This window comes from Sceloporus occidentalis, unplaced genomic scaffold (genome assembly GCF_023333645.1).
Source record: "Sceloporus occidentalis isolate IW3139 unplaced genomic scaffold, rSceOcc1.0.p SCAF_16, whole genome shotgun sequence".
NCBI lineage: Eukaryota > Metazoa > Chordata > Lepidosauria > Squamata > Phrynosomatidae > Sceloporus > Sceloporus occidentalis.
This window is the reverse complement of record NW_028316996.1, coordinates 15,375,740-15,396,059: the sequence shown is the minus strand read 5'-3', so window position 1 is coordinate 15,396,059 and position 20,320 is coordinate 15,375,740. Positions and strand designations below refer to the sequence as shown.

The 20,320-nt window shown below is 37.8% G+C and overlaps 1 protein-coding gene across 1 annotated transcript in view; it reads left to right on the top strand.

Annotated features, from left to right (window-relative positions):
- LOC149303072 (DNA mismatch repair protein Msh3-like) overlaps nucleotides 1-20,320 on the top strand; it is an 84,662-nt gene that overhangs the window by 2,623 nt on the left and 61,719 nt on the right. Inside the window, 7 exon segments of the mRNA XM_089481823.1 lie at nucleotides 1,971-2,177; nucleotides 2,948-3,064; nucleotides 4,301-4,461; nucleotides 5,868-6,006; nucleotides 7,415-7,441; nucleotides 7,443-7,582; nucleotides 19,565-19,671. Of these exon segments, the coding sequence (XP_089337949.1) occupies nucleotides 1,971-2,177; nucleotides 2,948-3,064; nucleotides 4,301-4,461; nucleotides 5,868-6,006; nucleotides 7,415-7,441; nucleotides 7,443-7,582; nucleotides 19,565-19,671 (898 nt within the window).

Below are 20,320 nucleotides of genomic sequence, written 5' to 3'. Positions count from 1 at the left end.
AATGAAACACAGCACAAACAGGATACTTGGAAAGGTACTGTATTGATGAAGGTGATAGGACCAGCAAGTAAAGGCAGTAAGTCTCTAGGCAGGATGCCCACTGGCAGGGCTGACGGATACGGAGGCCCACGGACAGGGCTGACGGCAAGTAGCGCACTGGCAGGGCAGGCGGCACGAATGCAGGTCCAGGCAGGAAGTCCAGGTACAGGCACTGGTTCAAGGCCAAAACAGAGCGGTCTAAACACTCCAATGCAAAGGCCCTGACTAAAGGGCAGGGCAGGTTAATAAAGGCAGGTTCTACTCAGGTGATCAGACTCAGCTGACCTGGTAATCTGATCCCGAGCACTCCAGAGGGAGGGGGAAGGTGGCCACTAGTGGTAGCAGCAGGACTACAGCAAAATAAATCATCCATGGTCCAGGCTAGTAGGGTGGAATCCTGACACCAGGAGATGTTGCTGAACATATATTAGGATGTTGTATGACAGTGACACATACTGGGAGCCATAAATTCATACCTGAAGTACAATTTGTGTGTTAAACCAAAGCACACAAACCATTACTACCACAAACATTGGCAAAGGGTGGTAGTTGAAGTAGCGCATGGAAAGGGTTAAAGAACTAAAATAAAGTCAAAGGTAGAACACACTAAAAATAGATGTATATGCAAGTCACATAATGTATTAGAGTAGCTAACCCTAAATACCGTAACCCTAGCTGGGGGCACACAACATTTTTCCAATATTTCGAAGAGCTGCTCACTCCGAGTATTATACAAACGCAGGTTCTTATTGGTAAGCGTATAAATGTCTTAAACACCTACCCACACCTACACATGATAATTTCATAAGAACATGATTCCATATTACAATCATAGAAATTTTATTAAATCGACAATAAATTACTACTGTTAAAAAAGCTTAACTTTAATAATTTCAACAAGGCAAAAAAGAATAATGAAATGCCATAGTTTCTTGAAAAAGTAATGCATTTAGACAAAAATTCATTCAAGGATGATGTGTTTAAATGTTAATGAGTAGGACAACAAACAGTGGCATTACCGCTTTTTTTGTCTTTTTGTCTTTTACTTTTTCTTTTACAGTAATGATTTATTGTCCTTTAAATCAAATTCCTGTGATTGTAATATTAAAGCAAGTCCTTGAAATTATCATGTGTACGTGTGGGTAGGTGTTTAGACACTGTTTAGCATTTATACTCTATACCCCAAAAAATCTGCATTTGTATATATATATACTCGGAGAGAGCAACTCTTCAATATATTTAAGAGTTAAAATACTAGCATTGGAAATTCCCTGGGATTTGAACTGATCAGCTCTAAAGATGTCCCGAATAGGACATGATAGGAGAGTGACCAGGTTTTAAAATTCAATTTGCTATTTGTACTTATTGCCCTATAACTTGCCAAAAAGTTATACAAATGTTCTTAGTCTATTTAGTAGATTTTTTTATTAGCTTTTGTAGACAAGTAAAATATTTTTCAAATAAAAGTCATAAAAAAAGATTTTTTTAATACTTTTTCAACATTATATATATAATTTAATGAAATAAGAAAGCCCTTCTTGTCCTGGGCACAGTAAATGAGAGAAGAAAATTACAGCTAAACAGAGACACCATAAAAAGGAAAAATGTCGAGCAGAGATCATGGTTGACAGCCTGCAGCCTTGGATCCAGGCTAAATATTGTCAGGCAGCAAAAATAAAAATAATCTAATTACTGAAAATAATCTATAAAACAATTAGAAAGCGAGGAAGTCAGACATCGAAGGCCTGTGTGCGTAAAATCACTGGGTTCAGTGTGGTATTGGAATAAGGTTATTTGAAGTTGGTCTTTTGTTTTTCTTTCTATATTTGTTATATTTTGACTATAATCTTATTGTAAAAACGCACCCTTACATAATGTAATGAGTACTATTTTAAGATATTGCCAAATAAACTAGTATTTCTTCTTTACAGGATGAAAAATGTAGAATTGAGACATTTTCTTCTGCAAAACAGAATGGAAAATCTGCAAATCTAGAAATGAAAACTCCCAACCGGAGAACAAAAAGCATCTACACTCCTCTTGAAGAACAGTATATGGAAATTAAAAGGCAGCACAAAGATGCAATTCTATGCGTGGAATGTGGCTACAAGTACCGGTTCTTTGGAGACGATGCAGAGGTATGGGATTTTTGCATTTAATTTAAAAATTATATTGTAATCCACTATCCTCTCCCAGAAAAAATACTTTACACAATAAATCAGTTCAATCTGTGCTATTATAGAATTAAAGGGATACACAAATACACAAAATAAATCTAGTGTAGTCCAATAAATATTGGTGATAGGAAATCACACTAGTATGAATGATAAGCACAGGTTAGGTCTGGGTGAACAAGAAAACACTGATGTAATGTATGTTTTGGAGTTGTGCAGCGTTGACATGTATGCCTGCAAACAATGTTTTATTCAGAATGATGTTTTTTTTCAACAAGCTATAACATAGTGATCTTTTTACTAATTGTTCAACTTTCTTGAGCATTGTTCCAATGTAAAATTCCTTCTTGTAGTTCTTGTACACACGCATCAAAAAAAGTGGCCGTAAACGTGTTCCACATAGACATCTATGTGATACTACACACACACATACATACATACACACGCACGCACTCTAGCCTGCCAAACATGCTTTAAAAAAAAGTGGCAGTAAAAGTTTCACCCATCCATTACTCTTCATTATTTATCATAATTGAAAAATCATAAAACAATGTTCCTATAACAGCTTATCGATACCCTTCTGAAATTAAAGTACAACTTAAAAATAAGCCACAAGATGTCAGTAATAAACCACTGTTCTAACTGAGCGTGTGTTAGAGATTGAAGCAATGTGACAGATGTAGTTGTGTAAAAATGATGTGTCGGTCTACAAAACTAAAGCCGTTTTATTTTAGATTGCAGCTCGAGAACTTAATATTTATTGCCACCCTGATCACAACTTCATGACGGCCAGCATTCCCACGCATCGTCTCTTTGTACATGTCAGGCGGCTTGTTGCTAAGGGATATAAGGTGGGTATATTAACTTCTATTTGTGTGAGTTAAATAGACAGGATAGATACGTTTTTATTACTATTTTGATATTCAGCTCTCATTTCCTTGAAACATAGTGGGTATTCTTAAATTTGAAGGCAAAACAAAATCTGCCAATCAAAAGCAACAACAAAGTTTAAATTAATATATGGCTCAGCTACCATTCTCCACAGAAGTCAAGCCATGCACTTCTGTGAGTGTTTGAGATATTCTAGAAAGAGTTATATACCGTAACATTTTGGGTATAATACACACCCGTGTATAACACGCAGGTATAACTTTACACTTTTTAGGAAAAAGATGAAGTACTTGTCTATAAGACGCACTCATAAATCCAGTTTCACAGGTTATTGCCACAATCTCAAACATGCATGTTTATGTATACTTACACTCACTTATACTGACACTTATACATGTACACACTCACATATACAAACTCTCTCCATGCCTTACACACATATCTACATTTAGGACCCCCCTTTTGAGCTTCCCTACCTTTATAGGCTCAGGGGGAGGCTCATCCATTGTGGTCCAGCAGCTGGTGACAGGTCTGTTCTCCTGCTCACTTGTGGCCCTCACACACTGCCTTCATCTGAGTGCCGGTAAATGATGACTCGGTCAGCGTGCTTGAAGTGAGGGAACGCTGATGGAGTGGTCTTTCCTGGGGGGCCATGGTTTTATGTACTCTTGTATAATATGCATACTGTGGTAATTATTATTCCTAAGATTTTAGAGTATTTCCCTATAGTCCTCTGACACTATATTTACCATTATTTTTTGGACCCTACAGAAGAAGGAAGTGTTCTTTTTTTTATTAATAATGATGTATAATACATGCAAGTCTCTATAAAAAGATTTCGCACTAGTAAAAGATTTTCCATAGACAATCATTAGCTCATAGATCTGCTACACCCATAAACTATATTCTCTGCTATGTAGTCTTAATAGCCTTAATAGCATATTATTTTCTAGTGTCAAGAGGACTGTGCAAAGTCCTCCCAAATCTCCGTCATAATGTAGCCAGGGGACCACAAGTGGTCTCAACAAGGTTTAAGGTGTACAGGAAGACAGCGTGTGTAGGAGGGTGCAGTTCGTAACTATAGTTACGGTATGGACTATGTGGATGGCCTGTGCGTTTGTGTAATTCAGTTATTTCCCACCATGTGGCTCTGCTGCTTCACAATCTTGGAGTCTGAATTTTCTTATCTCTTGCAGGTTGGAGTTGTCAAGCAAATGGAAACCGCAGCATTAAAAGCTGTTGGTGAAAACAAAAGTTCCCTGTTTAGCAGACAGCTGACCGCACTGTACACAAAGTCCACGCTAATTGGAGAAGATATCCTATCGAATATTTCACATTTATTTTTTTTAAAGGAAAAGTTGATACCTTTCCTTAGACCAATATAGAAAAAGATGTAACATCCATATAGACTTTCTGAACCTCAGAGGCTGTCTTCTTCACATGGAAAAGAACCTCTGAGGTTCAAAAAACGTGTGTGACTTTACATATTTATCTATGTTGGCCAAATAAGATGTTTGAGCTTCCACTGAAGACTCCATTGTCAGTTGAAACAACCTATTTCCTTATCAGCTGCCACAATCACTAAATACATAATTTTGAATGTGGTAATTGTAAAGGTTTGATCATGGTCACATCATTCTGGTACATTCCAGACATGAGCTCAAGAGTTATAAAATCACCTCTGTTTAGAACGGAAGACAAATGCTGTGATATCATTCTCCGTTTAGTAAGTACTTGCTGAGCAGTTATGCTAGTGGCAAACATCATAATCCATACTTTTTAAGTGCCTTATGTACCAGTCACCAAACATCTTCCTAAAATCTTACAATGAGCGGGCCAGTTAGGAAGTTACATTGACATGCATGGTGTTTGCTGAGAAGACACACGCAGCAAAACGGAGATTTGAACTATAAAATCTTGTTAGGCACTCGCTTTTCTTTTACATCATATCTGCTCTCACAGAATCACAAAATCCCTCGGTTGCCAAATAGTTTGTGCCAAGGGTTAAAAGACATTTTTACATATACATTGTATGCCGAAATCCTGACAAAATAGTATATAAGAAAGTTATACGTGAAGTTTGCTAGGCCAGGTGTCCCTAATCTTTCTAATTGAACTGGATTTAGTCGCATTGGCCTAGGGAAAATGGAGTCTTTAGTTGAAGTTTATACCTTTTTATCAGGCCAACATAGAAAAAGTTAAGTTACATAAACTTGCCGACAACCCACTCAATGGCTGTATGTGTAGTTTCAGGTCTATCAATATCTTGTTTCACATAGATAATTAAAATATATGGCTATTTTTACCTATATATTTGCTAACAATGTAGCTAGCACAATTTATAGGTAGAATTGCGTACACCGTTCCATTGTTAGATGCCAGATGCACTTTTAGTATCTGTACAAAAGATACCAGATCTAGATGTAATACTCTCATTGTGATAGAAGAGTAAAACAATTGGACAAATACTTACTAATCTGTCATTACTCCGCCATTCTTTCACATACAGCCTTAGTTAGCAAAGTCTTTATCCGGCACCAAAAGAATGGATATTGGTGAACTGTGATCTAATGGTAATTATACATTTTAATTGGCTGTAGTTGGCCCTTTTTCACAGTACTAGAGCTGGGGTTGGATTTAATAAATAATTCATCATGGCTTGGATAATGCTTTACATAATCTAAAGTGAACGTTCGTAAATATAATCGCAGGCATTTTCCTGTAGAAACGGTGTCATTTGCCTTAACGTTTCTCAAATGTCAGCCCGCTGATAAATCTAGAAGACTCTGTGGATGTTGAGTCTGTCATGACGGATATCCCAAACAGCTATCTCTTGTGTATCTTTGAAACAACCGACAAAGGGAAAAATAAGAAGTCTGGTGATTCCATCTTCGGTTTGGTGGTGAGTTTTGTTTATATTTGTTGTTTGGAGCTCTCTTTGTTGTGATATAGGCCATATATTAATGGCAGAAGTCCCTCAAGATCAGTGCCACTAGTGGCTCAAAAAGTCCTGTCTGAAGCCACCACATTCCAGAATGCTTGCTTACAAGAGACCCCTCGGTCTGATCAGTTGGGTTGTGTGGCACTAGGGCAGGATTTTATCATCTGTACTTTTTACTTTATATATATGTGCACAAAGCAATCAAATCCATATAGTGAGATATGGAAATTGTTGTAAAAAAATGCCCGGAGGTGTAGATACATAATAAGTACTGAGGAGAAATGCACATGTTTCTTTATTTCAGAAGTAATCAAACATTGACAACGTCGTCTTTCCCCTCCACGCTGTGGCAGATATCATGTTGGGTATTCTGATGGAGCCTTGCTGTGGCTGTGTCTGTACCATAGTCTGCTCTGGGTTAATCCCATAATACATGAATTGTTCTAGAAAATATTTGCATTCTCCAGCTTAGTTACTTTCCATGGACAACCAGACTGAGAAATATAATTAATACATTATCATTTAATTTGCCGTTCACTGCGTATACGATTGGTTTTTCTAGGTTTGCCATCTCTTTATTGTGTTCATGGCTCTGTATCAGTGATAAAACAAAACAGGCTAATGTGGCTAATGTCACACGTGGAGGCCTTAGAGCACGTCAGATGCCTGCTTTCTGGTAGATAAACCCTGATTTATGACCTCATTAAGAGGCCCTCAAGAAATATATTTTAAATCGTAGGATTAGGGTATTTATTTCCCAGTTGTTTTCAGGAGCTAATCTATAATTATTAGGAAAAATAAGCTATGTAACTGTAAGCCTTGCTGTGATCACGTCTGATACTGTCACAATTGTCATGGGATGACAGACATGCTCTTCAATAAAATAAGTCTTTTGAAGTCTATGCTAAAGATAACTAAGCGAGCACTGTGTAGAGAGCAAAAGGGCAGGTGTGCAAAATCGTGAGAAGCTTAGTAAAACAAGACTGTCCAAAATCTATAGACCAAGGGATTGCCATCCAATTTGTGGCCTTCAAGCCAGATGGTACACTGCGGTGTTTTTCCATTTATATGGCATATTATATTGGGCCAATGCGGGAAGCATGCTGAGGTATGATCGCTGCTCGCAGTACAGGCAGCTGGGGAGGAGAATACCTCCCGCAGATTTGGTATGGAGTAAAATACATTTAGAAGGGACTCCAAAGTGCATTTAACATGAAAATAGAGCTGGAGTCCATGCTTAATTATTTTTACTTTGACAAAGACAGTGGGCTACACCATTGTCGTTTAGAGTAAGACACGGTTCCATTTGCTTCCAGTTCTGAGTTGTCTTATCCTCTTCTAAATCCTGCTGGTTTCCCTTTCTGTGCAGGCGGTTCAGCCTTCTACAGGTGAAGTCAATAGTTGACAGTTTTTACGACTCCAAATCACGCTCCGAGTTGGAGACTAGAATATTACGTTTGCAGCCAGTGGAAATCATTCTTCCTTCTGAGATTTCTGACAGCACCGCAAGTCTGATCAAAAGCATAACTGCCGTCAGGTAAGATAACTCGGCTTTAGGACCTTTTTTGTCACCACCTAGTCTTTTTAGTATGATTTTAGTAAAAAGCACTTTTTTCTACCAGTCGGTTATTAAAATAACTGCCTTACAGGTGCTGTCCCACTAACACAAAATGCTAATTGCGCTTTTTAGTATGCTAAGGGAAAATAAATTAAAGCTTCAACATAAGAAGCCAGTTTTTATGCCACGTGGCAAGTGATTTTAACAAAATTTTACACAATTAAAGGGACGCTCCAGCCATCATATGCACTTATATGCATAGATATGCATAATCCAGAATCGAAATTGCAACAAATGACTAAAATCTAAGTCTTCCACACCAGAAAAAAGGGTAGATATGCTGAATCTGCCATCACCTTTACATGAATCCATCTGTTCAGCCACATACGTCTTTGGTGCAGTTGTGCGCATGCACACATGCCTACCATCAGCCAGTCCCAATGCTAGCTCATGAGATTAGAAAGCATTTCCATTCAGTGTGAGGGCTTTCTCACCATAAATGCAAAAAAAGGGATGAGGGAGCAGACAGCTACCTGAGATCTGTGCGACTTATCGAGTTACTGCTAAGGACAATGTTTCGCTGAAATGTTTGTGCGCAGTGGAATATTTTCTTGCCCTTATGTTGACCATGACCTCGTTTTTCTGGGTTATTTTGCCATTTTTTTCCCTATAAATTGGTATTCTCAGCCTGTAAAATAAAATACCATTCACAGAACCCAAAATGTCTTTGCATGATGCTTCATTAGGAGCACATATATGCGGTCTGTTTTAGCTAAAGCTATTTTTTTTTACATTTTATTTTCCACTAATGCTGCTTTAAGGTGATTTTGTAAATTTCTGTGTTTTTTGGGGGGGGGGGCAGATAACCCACAATGTATCACCTTGTTTCTGATTTTGGGCCATATAGTCTCAGAGAGCAAAAAGTACTGCTATATAATGCTGTGCAAAATGTTAATTCAGTTGTGAAAAATGGTGTAATGTAAGAATGCTTTCAAAAATAGACATGTCGATGGTCTGCATTTTGTTAAATTATACAAATAATGTGAACAGAAGAAAAATCTAAAATCAAATCAATATTTGGTGTGACCACCCTTTGTCTTCAATACAGCATCAACGCTTCTGGGTACACTTGCATACAGTTTTTTAAGGAACTTGGCAGGTAGGTTGTTCCAAATATCTAGGAGAACTAACCACAGTTCTCCTGTGGATTTAGGCAGCCCCTTTGTCTGGGATTGCATGAAGAGAAAGAAACAGACGCGATGTGTTGAGATCAGGGCTCTGTGGGGTCCATACCATCACTTCCTGGACTCCTTTACACTGAAGATGGTTCTTAATGACTTTAGTTGTATGTTTGGAGTCGTTGTCATGCTGCAGAATAAATCCGATGCCTGGGAGAGACCTGACTGAAACAGTGTAACTACCCTGCGTCTTGTTGCTGTGCTCAGTCTTGCCACGACGTATGATTTTTGACATTTAATTGTGCTCAGCAATCTCACCTTGTTAGTGAGTTTGGATGTTCCTCACCCAGTTTATTCCTCCTACACAGCAGTTTCAGTTAATGATTGCGTTTCAACGTACATATTTAATTGACGATCATTAGACCTATTTGGTATAATTGTTTAATCATACACGAACTATATGCCTACAAAATCCACTACTTTGTGCAAGAGTACCTAGAAGAATTGATGCTGTTTTAACCCCTTAATGACAAAGCCCGTACATGTACGGGCTCAAAATGCATTGTTTTCAATGGGTTTAGGGACTGCCCATTGTCCTTTAGGGGTTAAAAGTGAAAGGGTAGTCAAACCAAATATTGATTTGATTTAGATTTTTCTCCTGTTCACTCACTTCGCAGTTTTGTTAAATTATAACATTATTAACATTTTTTTTTAAAGCATTCTTACTTTATAGCATTTGATTCACAGCTGCCTAAAGTGCATTTGTATAGTTTTCAGAGCGACTTTTTGGTGCCAGTCTTGTGCCAATTGTTGATAATGTACTAAATGTTTTAGTGTGGAAGACCTGTTTCAATGTTATCTTAAGAAATCCTGATGTCCCTGAAATGGCTTGTCCTGAGCTCTTCTGTCATGAAATTAAAGGGACACGTCAGCCATCATCATCATGCGCATGTATTAGCTGAGTGTCGCCTTTTCACATTTTCCCTGTGCAAATGCATGGAGGAATACATCAGAATCATCTCCCTAAAATAACCCTTATAATCATGTAAAATGTTGTATCTTTCAGAACTTTTCGAGGGAACACTTAATTTTTGTGTTACCGAAAAGCAGGTCATGAATGATTCTGTGTAGCTTTGATAATGCTGAATATAATCTAAATGAAAAATTCAAAAAGGTGTTTTTCTTAAGTGATACATTTTACAGTACAGTCACCATAGAAACATGCTAAAGGGTGCAATAAAAGCACATTTTTAAAGGTGCAGTTCCAACTACGGTGGCTCATAAAATATCACAAGATACTTGCTGCATGATGTAGAGACACGGAAAATAAGTAGAAATGTAATTTTAGCAGCAAATTACAGAAAACCAGCAGTGTCCTTTATAATAGGGGAGAGCTCATAAGAGAGAGAAATATAATTGTGGATTTATAAAGAGAAAAAAAGAGTAGGTGGAACAGCACCCTTAAGCTCTGGTGTTGTCTGGTGTCCAGAAGTTAATGGTAAATGCCACTGCGTTATATGACTTTTGAATTCCCTGATGGTGGAGGACTTCTGTGGATATCTCTGCTTTGATACACATGGATTTCTTCTTGTCGGCTAGGTGATGTGTCTGTAGCTATAGCAACTGTCAGAAAAGTGTTTTCTTCTAATACAGTTCAAATACAGACAAACATATACTTTTGATTAAAACACAATACACCGTTGATGGGTGTAATTTAAGGTAAATAGAAACAAAATAAAAGGTTTAGTTCAGAAAGAAATGTGCAGTCAGCCAGCCAGCTTCTTCTATAAGTCAATCAGGTTCAACCTGCCTTACATCCCTGTTACTGTGTTAGATCCAAAGGAAACAGAAAACGCAGGAGCATTTGTTTTTATTTATGATTTATTTATACATATATTTTTTTTCTAAAATGGCAGATTTTTATTTTATTCCAGCCCTGCTGCTTTAAAATTATTCTTGGCTACATTTGGTCTCCCTTGAAAATGCATGGAGGAATTCTGTAGACTACCCCCATGTGTTTGCCTCTTTTCCTGCCCTCTAATGTGATTATTTTAACATGTTAAATAATGCATATTAAGGTATTTAATGTATGTTAATTGTTGGTTCATGGGACACTAAACTAGAAACATGGTTCTCATTCATCCCTGTCCAACACAAGATGGAGTTAATGGTCCTGTTTATACACTAATCTCCCGTCTTGGCCACTGAAACTCAGTCTTAGCTTGTCTCCTTTATACCTTCTTGCCCCATACAATCCACCTTGAATGCTGCAGCTAGGCTACCTTCCTTACCTATCGTTCTTACCATTCAGGAATCAATTTATAATCCTGTTTGCATACTGTCCTGCTCTGTGGTATTTATTGTTGCTATATGAACAATATAGACATGTAGAATTTAGAAACCTACATGATTTGGCTTTGATGCTAGATTTCAGAGAAAGCAGGTAATGAGAGTTGGAGTGATGGAATCTGTTTGGGGTCTTGGTTATTTGAGCAGCATTCCAATGATGGTCGCTGACCAGAAAATACTTTGCATGCCATTAAATGCAAATCTGGTACAGTAAAGATAAACCAATGATACCATTTAGCTACTGAGGGTACCTTTACTGTATTTGTCTATTACTAACAGTCCTTTGAGCTTTGCTGACATTTATTTATAGTATAGCAGCTTTACAAACTCTTAAACATTTCACTTTAGCTGTGCTTGTAATGGCATCCTACTATGTAAATATAAAACATAGGTGCTATTTTTATATTGAAATAAAATGTGTTGCAAGGAAGACATTTTGCTGGTTTAATTACTTTTTAATTGCTTTTTTCATTTTCAACCACCAATTCTGTTCTAAACCTATTATCTTTAATAAATTTAATTGTCAGCAGAAACCCTGCCATGCATTTTAAAGGGAACACCACATACGTTTAAAGAGACCCCTCGGCTATCATATGATAGCTGTAGTGTCCCTTTAGGTTGCCAAGATGTCTGTTCTTCTCCTTCTTGATTTATCTACATGTATTATGGAGCTTCACAGAGCCAGGTGTCCAAGGCCAGATTCAGGAGCCTTGCATGAGCAAGTATGTGTGATTTAGGGAATGAATGAGTATCTGTAAATTAATGAGTATATGAGTGTGTGTGGAGGGGGGGGGGGTGGCATGGCATAGGGAGCCTGTAATCACACTCCTATCGTGCCCAGGTTCTAGCATGTGCTGGCTGCCTGGGCATGATAGGAGTGTGATTGCTGTTAGACAGAGAAATATATATATATATCTATTGTTATTGATTTTTTTGGTGTGTTAACCATTTTTATTAAAGGTAAATAACACCAAAATTGGACAAAAAAATGCAACAATATATATATATATATATATAAGTCCAAAATTAACAATTGCACACCAATCACCACCTTTTTAGCCCGGTGCCAAGTAGCTGCAACAGCAAATCATAAAACATCCAAAAATAGCAAGCATCAGCAAGTGTGACCACCTCTATGAAAGCTCATGCTTTAGCAGTCTGCTGGTCTAGAGCATTCAGGTGCGTGTTAACACAATGCCAAAAAGGAAGGACAACATGCGGCAATCATCCTCCCTCACTGACACCTATTGCCGAGAAATAAGGTAATTCCCTCAGTGTCAGGAAGGATGGAAAATGCATGTTAAGTTGGGTTGAGGTCAGCTTAAAAAAGCTCTTTGGTTGCTTTTGTGGTATGTTTTGGGTCATTATCCATCTGTACTGAGAAGTGCCGTCCTGCTGCTTCTGTAAACAGTCATATCATCAATAAACACTATTGACCCAATCAGAACTATTTCTGAATACTTTTGAGCCTCTGAAAATAGGGGAGGGGATTACATATAACAGGTGGTGTAATTCCTAAACCATTTACCCAGTTTACATGTACATACCCTCAAATTAAAGCTCAAAGTCTACACAGCAATCACATCTTCCATTGCTTCATTTTAAATCCATTGCAGAGGCATACAGAGCCTGCCTATGAAAACTGTCCAAATATTTATGGACCTTACTGTATATACATAACTATTACGTACTGCAGTTGTAGCTACATAGACTAATTGTGGCAGGTTCACCAGGATAAGTTTTAAAACAACTGTAAATATTTAGCACTGAACTCTGCTCTTTATACGTTACCCATTCTTGAAAAGTTGTGATTATTTGTTATCTTGCCTGTAATTCTCTTGTAACTTTTGTGGGAGGTTGACTTTTTTCCAAGTGGGTGTTTACTGTTCTATAATGTAAGCTGCAGTATAATTAACATGTAAAAATACTGCTCTCTGCGTTCACTTTATATGATTAGGGGTTTGTGTGCAGAGACTCACAAGCTTGGCAATGTTTTGTATTTACATTGTATTATTTTTTCAATATACTTTCTTTTTTTTAAAAAGCAAACAGACACTGTACTGAAAAATATATTTGGTGGGTGAAAAAACAAATCTGTTGTAATATTTAAATATTTTTTTTATTACTCTTATATATTAAACCTATTGTTATGTTATCACAGTGCCATCTGGATAAGTTATTTTGTTTACTTTTTAATCTAAAACGTATCCCAACAATACGACTATCCTTCTCCAGATCAAGGTTTTATTTTCAAGATTCCATGTGCTGTTGTAGGATGATGTTCCATTAATCATTCTGTGACATTTGTTGTGGGATCTGAGGAGTTTACCAGATCAAACTCATTGTCGACTGATGATTTGGGAAGGTTGCAGACCTTAGATTGTATGGAGCCCAATAGATTTTTACCCCTGAGATGGAATACTTATGGTGCTGCCGGATAACAGCATTATCTTAACTAAATGAAAGAGGACCCAGAAGAAATGTAATCATGACAGCAGCTATGTAACACAAACAAGGAACCCACATTTTAAAATGTAATAAACATAGTTAAAGGTAAACACAAAGAATTGTTATCAGTGGGTTGGGGCAGTGTACCCATATAATCAAATATTGAAAGAACCTCTACTATTTCTGCACGAATTGAGGGTAAATTCCCAGCCGAGTAATAGTCTAAAGGTATTCTACGGAAAACAAAAAACATTTATCAATACACGCTTTCCCATACTGTAACAAATAGCAAGATCCCACAAATGTACTTCACTGATCTGATTAAAAGCAATATAGCTGACCCTTATGTATTGGATTTTAACTTGCCTAATTTGCAGTTATTTGATGTAATCCAGATGCACTATATTAAAGCTAAAACATCCGGATGTTTTACTTAAATATCATGTGTAAGTAAATAAACTATTTAAATGTATTATAATATGATAAAATATGTACCCCGTGGGCACGGTGAGAATTCTTTGATGTAGCCCTAGTGTTCATGCTACAAAGCAGTCGTACCCTGTTGTCTAGGTAGCAATTTCTTGTATAACGATTCATTTTATAATGAACGTATAAATAACCTTTTCATTTTATACATACTTTTCTTTCCTTTTATAACAGATGCAGCGGTAATTGACTGGACTTTCTAGTTACAATGAGCTGTTCTGTTTGTCAGCATATATTATACTTCTGACATTTCTAAAATATAAAAATAATTGAGACAGACCCCTTTTAGCTCAGGGGCAGCAAGTCACTTTTCTTGGGTCTAGGGCAATAAGGGTCAGGAAGAGCAATATGCTGATGAATTGTGATGAAAAAACTAAATACCCCAAAAAACAAAATCATAAAATCAAAGCCTGGCTGTTCATGGCCCTTTCTGGTGGACACTGTTGAGGGGAGAGAACGTACCCTTGAGCTCCAAAGGCAAGCAGAAGCCCTGAGAAGATCCCTGGACCCATGTGTGTTGTCTGGTGGAGGTTTTCCACTAGGGAATGGGGGAGAACTAGGTCTTTGTTATTAGCCTTACTCATTAAAGGTCCAAACATTGACATTTTTTTTATTACCGCAATTGAGGCATTACGGAAGTACACAGGGAGTTTCAGATCATGGCAAACATTTTAAGCGCCATTTTTGACATTTCACATGTCACTAGTCTGGATTAGAACGATGCATTAAATTGATTTAATTCCAAATAAATATTGTGAGGTGCCCCATAATTAATAAAATAGAACTATTGCCCATAGATATATGTATGACAAGCCCCTTGTTTAGGGAAATATAATTGCAGATATAGGCTGGCAGGCCAGACAACATTATACACTTTACTAGATTCATTTAAGTCCAATTTCTTTATCTTTATTTTAGCAATTTTTTTCCCCATCCATGATGCTAGAAAATTGCATATGTTTATGTAATGTAAACGAAGTGCTGTACTTTCCTGCTAATGATCAATATTGGTTTTAATATTAACTATACCGGCAAGCTAATTATATCTAAAATATAGAGTTATAGTTTCTCTCTTCATTAAAATTTACAATTAAAGCATAACAATGTCGCAGTTAATCCAAAAATATATCCATATGAATGTGACATGTACAAGGTTTATAAAGTAGTTACGTTTTTTGGGGGGGGTTGTTTCGTAGGTTAAAATATAATTACTTGTTTTGTTGTATAGCTTAGAGTTGAGCAGATGAATGTCTTTCTGGACTAACCATTATCTATCATGTTATTGGTAATTAAAGATGTTTAAGAGCACATAACCATCAGCTGATGTCAACCTAACTGCAGGGGTGTACCAAAAAAGTTGGGCACCTAAGCAGATCCTGTGAAAATACTCACTCTTACTCAGACTCTCTCAAGCTCACTCATGCTCTCACTCTCTCTCTCTCTCTCTCACACTCTTACTTACTCTTCTTTGCTCTCACTCACTCACACTCTATCTCTCTCAATGTCTCCCTACCTTCTCCACCAAATGCTTCCGTGTCCCTAGTTCCTTTTCCGCAGCTTCTCTTTCCTGGTCTGTCTCTCCCCTGTATTAGCTCCGCTGACCAGGCCTCAGGAAATGCTTACGCCAAAAGGGTGGAGCCTCTGCACACACCCTCTCCACTGATTGGAGTGACGGGGAGAGGCTGTCCATGTGGTGCGAGCTGTGGCTTTGCAGAAGTGCTCCAGGAGGCCTGGCCGATGGAGCTGATACTAGGGAGAAGCGAACAAAGAAAGAAAAGGCAAGGGAAGAAGTAGAGCTGCGGGAAACGAGACAGGACACAGAAGCGGTCAATGGATATTGAGAGGGAGGGAATTCCGGGAGACTTGGGAACTCTGTGTCAGTCGGGCACCCCCCTTATGATTTGCATAATCAATTAGCTGATTATTTTTTTGATTGATCGGATAAAAACTAATATGCAATTTTTTTTTTTGTTTAAGATAATTTTATGAACTGGGTGTTAAAAACAAATAGAATAAACACAACACTTTTATCTCTTTATCACAAGGGAATTTCTCCAATCACCTTCTTATTTTACTATGACATAACAATAAAAGCTATATTTTAAGGTACAAGAACCCAAACACAATATTTCTCAAACCAGGTTTTAATACCTAAAAATGTTTTACCAGTAAATATTCACATGTAAACTATTTTTTCATATTTAATAGAAACTATGATTGAGAAAAATGCATTGCCCCCCGGTTATGCACATCTGACCACCAGATATGCCTTATAGCCCCCTGATATGCCACTCTGCTTCCCAGACTAACCAGTGCATTCCCAGACTTGCCCCTTGTGCTCTAGACTGCCTGGTAACTAGTAGGGGCAGCTGGTGGACATCTGTGTGATGCACGTAGACTTATGCCAGGGCTTCTATGATGGAGCACCGGAAGGTCATGCCACTCCATCATGGAAGTGCCGGATATGAGCAGAGGTTGTCTACGCGCATCACACAGACACAGGCTGCCAGAGAGGTGGATCCAGGACCCCTGCAGCTCTGCGCGAGATCGGGATCTTAGTCTTATAGTCAGACCTCTATTTGAGGTTGGATTATAAAACAACCTTGAATATACGACGAGGGGTATTTTTCTATCATTCTACTAATCGATAATGAAAATGTTTTATTATAGAAAGTGTGCCACTGCCTAACTGTAATGTTGACACAGTACTCTGCGAAACGGGTCTAATATGCTGGTCTATAAGAAACTCTGCCGTGTGTCTTATAGAAAGAAACCATTTTTCCTACACCCATGGGGGCAGCTAGGTACCTGATAATTGTTTTTCATAGGTTTACCCATTTCCATATTTCTTCTTAGATCTCTCCTCAATCTTAGTGTGTATTACAGAGGTAATTTAACCCATTTACTTCCAGTGCCATGGCTGTTCAACTTGATTCTTAATGGAGTGAGGAATGGCTGTGGAGACTGTAAAGGTGGTGATTACTTTTTCACACTGGATAATAGGTGTTACATGAATCCCTTCAAAACATAAATGGCATACGTGTCAAAATGATCTGTTATTTTTTTACTCGGGTTTCCTTTAATGTATTAGATTTCGACTGAAGATCTTTATAACCGTTAGTGCAAGTATGCAACAAAGCAGAAAACGAGACTTTTGCATAACTGTAATTTATTCTTCTTTAATTTATCTGTTGCAGAGTTTAAGTGGTCTTATCACCATAGTAACAAATTGAACGGTAAGACCACACCAAGAGCTTTAAGTCAGTTCCTGAGTAAAGTCAGTCTTTGTGCATTAGCTAGAGTGCTGCATGAATCAGACTTATAGCGGCACTGAAACAGGCAGGCTTTGTGTGTTCATCCGACACACCGGACAAATACTTCTGCCCACCATCTCCATACTTTCCAGATCTGTCATTTTTGTGGTGTCCGGCCACCGGCTGGATACGGCTGGTCGAACTCTATGTATGAGCCTAAAAGATGCATTGGCTGTATTTGGCAGCCACAGGCCTTAAAGTTCCAGTCTGGCCCTGGAAACAGGAATCCACACATCAGTCACACAAGCGATTTGGTCTATACACTATGACATAAGCATATTCTCAGCAGAGCAATACAAACCAGTGCATTCATCGCATTGTGGATCTACAGACAATTTATTATGCAACGTGTGTACCTTTCTCTAGAGGTACCTATAAAACGTATTTCTTAATAATCTAGTGATCACCCTATGTGATAGCGATATGTTGTTTGCTCATAGCAAACCTTTTGGTGCTTACAGTGTCCTTCACGTAAAAAAAAAAAGTCTATGTTATTAGAGAATTTTCTTTGATAGGATAATTGACATTGTTTCTGACAACAGTAGTACTTAAGCTGCTACACTATTTTTATTCTTTGTTAAGAATCTGAAGTAATAAAAAGGAAGCCTTGAAAGGAAACTGTTGCCATTCTTGCTTTTACTAAACCATAATTGATTTACTAAAAACCATCTATTGCTTGGGCTCTTTGCCAATAAGTGCAATTGTTTACACACCGTGGAAGTGGAGAACGGCAGCAGCCTGTGGCAGAGCCAGCCTTAGCTAATTAATTTCTTGTCCTGCGTGCCCCCATCCAACCTTACAAAGGCTTCATGCAACCCAATAAAATTTAAGCGGAAAGTGTTTTTTTTATATATATATATATATATATATATATATATATATATATATTGCTGCTTTTATTCTGTAAACACAATGACACAGGTTTATTTGGAGTTGGACACTGTAAATTGTACAATGTGGGATATCTGACAGGTCTTCCAGCAGTAGAACTCTCTGGTAGTTCGTAAATGTCTCCCATAAGGCACCTATGCGGTTCAGTCTGTAAAACGTTGGCGCACTACAAGCCATCCGCAGTCTTTCCAAGCTGGATGTCTGCTGCTTGTGCTGTCGCTGTATGTCATACGTTGGCCGCAGGGGCTCCGATCTTTTAACGGGAAGCTTAGCTTCCTCTATCCTGCTGTTCTTCCGTCTCCCCTGGGTGGCCCTGTCAAATGCGTGGACAAAGCGTTATAACATGAAATATGAAAAAACCTTTTTATACCTTGTGCATGATAATGATTTTTGCTTGTTTTTTTTTAGTTTTTTTGCATAGAGCACCTAATATTGTATTCAATCAGGTGAACTGTAATGTTTATAGAAACATAATGTCTCTGCTGTATGGTGTAACAGACTCACCAGTATTTATTCTTCAGACAACTGCTTTTAAATAGTATTTGCGCTGATTCCTTGCTGTTGTCTTTCAGTCATAACTGAGGGAAAACATATATGGGATTTGAGTTAATAAGAGTTAACAGTTTTGACTTACTGATTTAATCATACATTACAAAACAATGAGCTTTTTCTGCAAGAAGTGTCAAGGGGGCTTGCATAATACATTGCTAAATCAATAATCAGGAAGTAGCCCAATATCAACTATGCATCACACAGGGCCAAGCATGCCCTTTGCTAGTAGGAGCCAGTGGTGTAGACTGCTGTGCTCAAATTCTGTGTGGGATCCTATGTAACCATGGACAAGGAGATAAAGTCTTGTGTCTTTTGCGTCTCCTCATTGTGGTGTTAGATCCCTTATTTCACTATTCTATATAAGGGACCAATTCCAATGACCTGCTTTAGGAAAAGCTTGGCTAACCCCGTGTAATGTATAGTTAAATCAGTGAGGCTTATTGTAAGTCTCATGCCCATTGTATTATACATTATGCAGGGCCAGCTCAGCCGTTCGTGCTGGGGAAGCCTGACAGTGTTGTCCCTACATAATGAAGTGACGTGAGGGTGTTGAAACCACAGCTGTCACGCAAACCATACAAATAACTCTACATTTAGTGAATAAACCCCATTTGTGTGCTTGTCCCAAACATGTCCGTGTTTGAATAAACATATTTTATCTTGCTTGTTGTACCGCAAAGACAGAGACAAAAAATCGGTCCTTGTTTTAAAAGCAACATTGTAAATGTAATGTTTCTCTTCAGTGTACGAGACGACGATCGGCTACGGATTGAGAGAATGGAAAACATCTACTTTGGGTACAGTCAGGCTTTTCAGCTCGTCAGTGACTTTTATGGATGCCAAGCAACAGGTATGGACTTTATTCATCCTACATCCTCTTCAAAAGGGAATACCTGGTCTGTTATGTCTATCCGTGGAAGGTCATCTCTATGGTTTGTCCAGGATTGCTTTACTGTCCGTAGCAGAAAGAGAACCATGGCTTACATCATTCCCTGCTCTCTCTGTTACATGAAGTAGCTACAAGGACTTGTAGGTACAAATTAAATAACATACATTTTACCCAAGCTGTTATAGAACATTCCCCCCCCCCTTTGAAATCATTCAGTTTAAGCTTTGTTCATCAATCTTGCTTTTTTAAAAATCTATAGTATTCATTTTCATACGGTTATCTTTACTCCATGCCTTCTGTCCTGTATATAGCATATTATTTTAATATATATATAGCCTAAAGAGCTCTTGTCTATCTTAAATTACTATTGGTGCTAGAATAATCCAAAACACTGACCATATTATTCGTTTTTTAAGAGTAAGAGTGACTTTTTCCATGCAAAAATTCATTATTCTTTCTTAAAACCCATGCAAAAAACAAATATTCTTTGTATATACATTTTTATGCAATTGATTGAACCCTTCCATTGTCACCATACATATGCACAGCCTACAGGGATATTCATAGAAACATCACTAGACACTTTCTACTTGTTTATCCAAACTCTAAA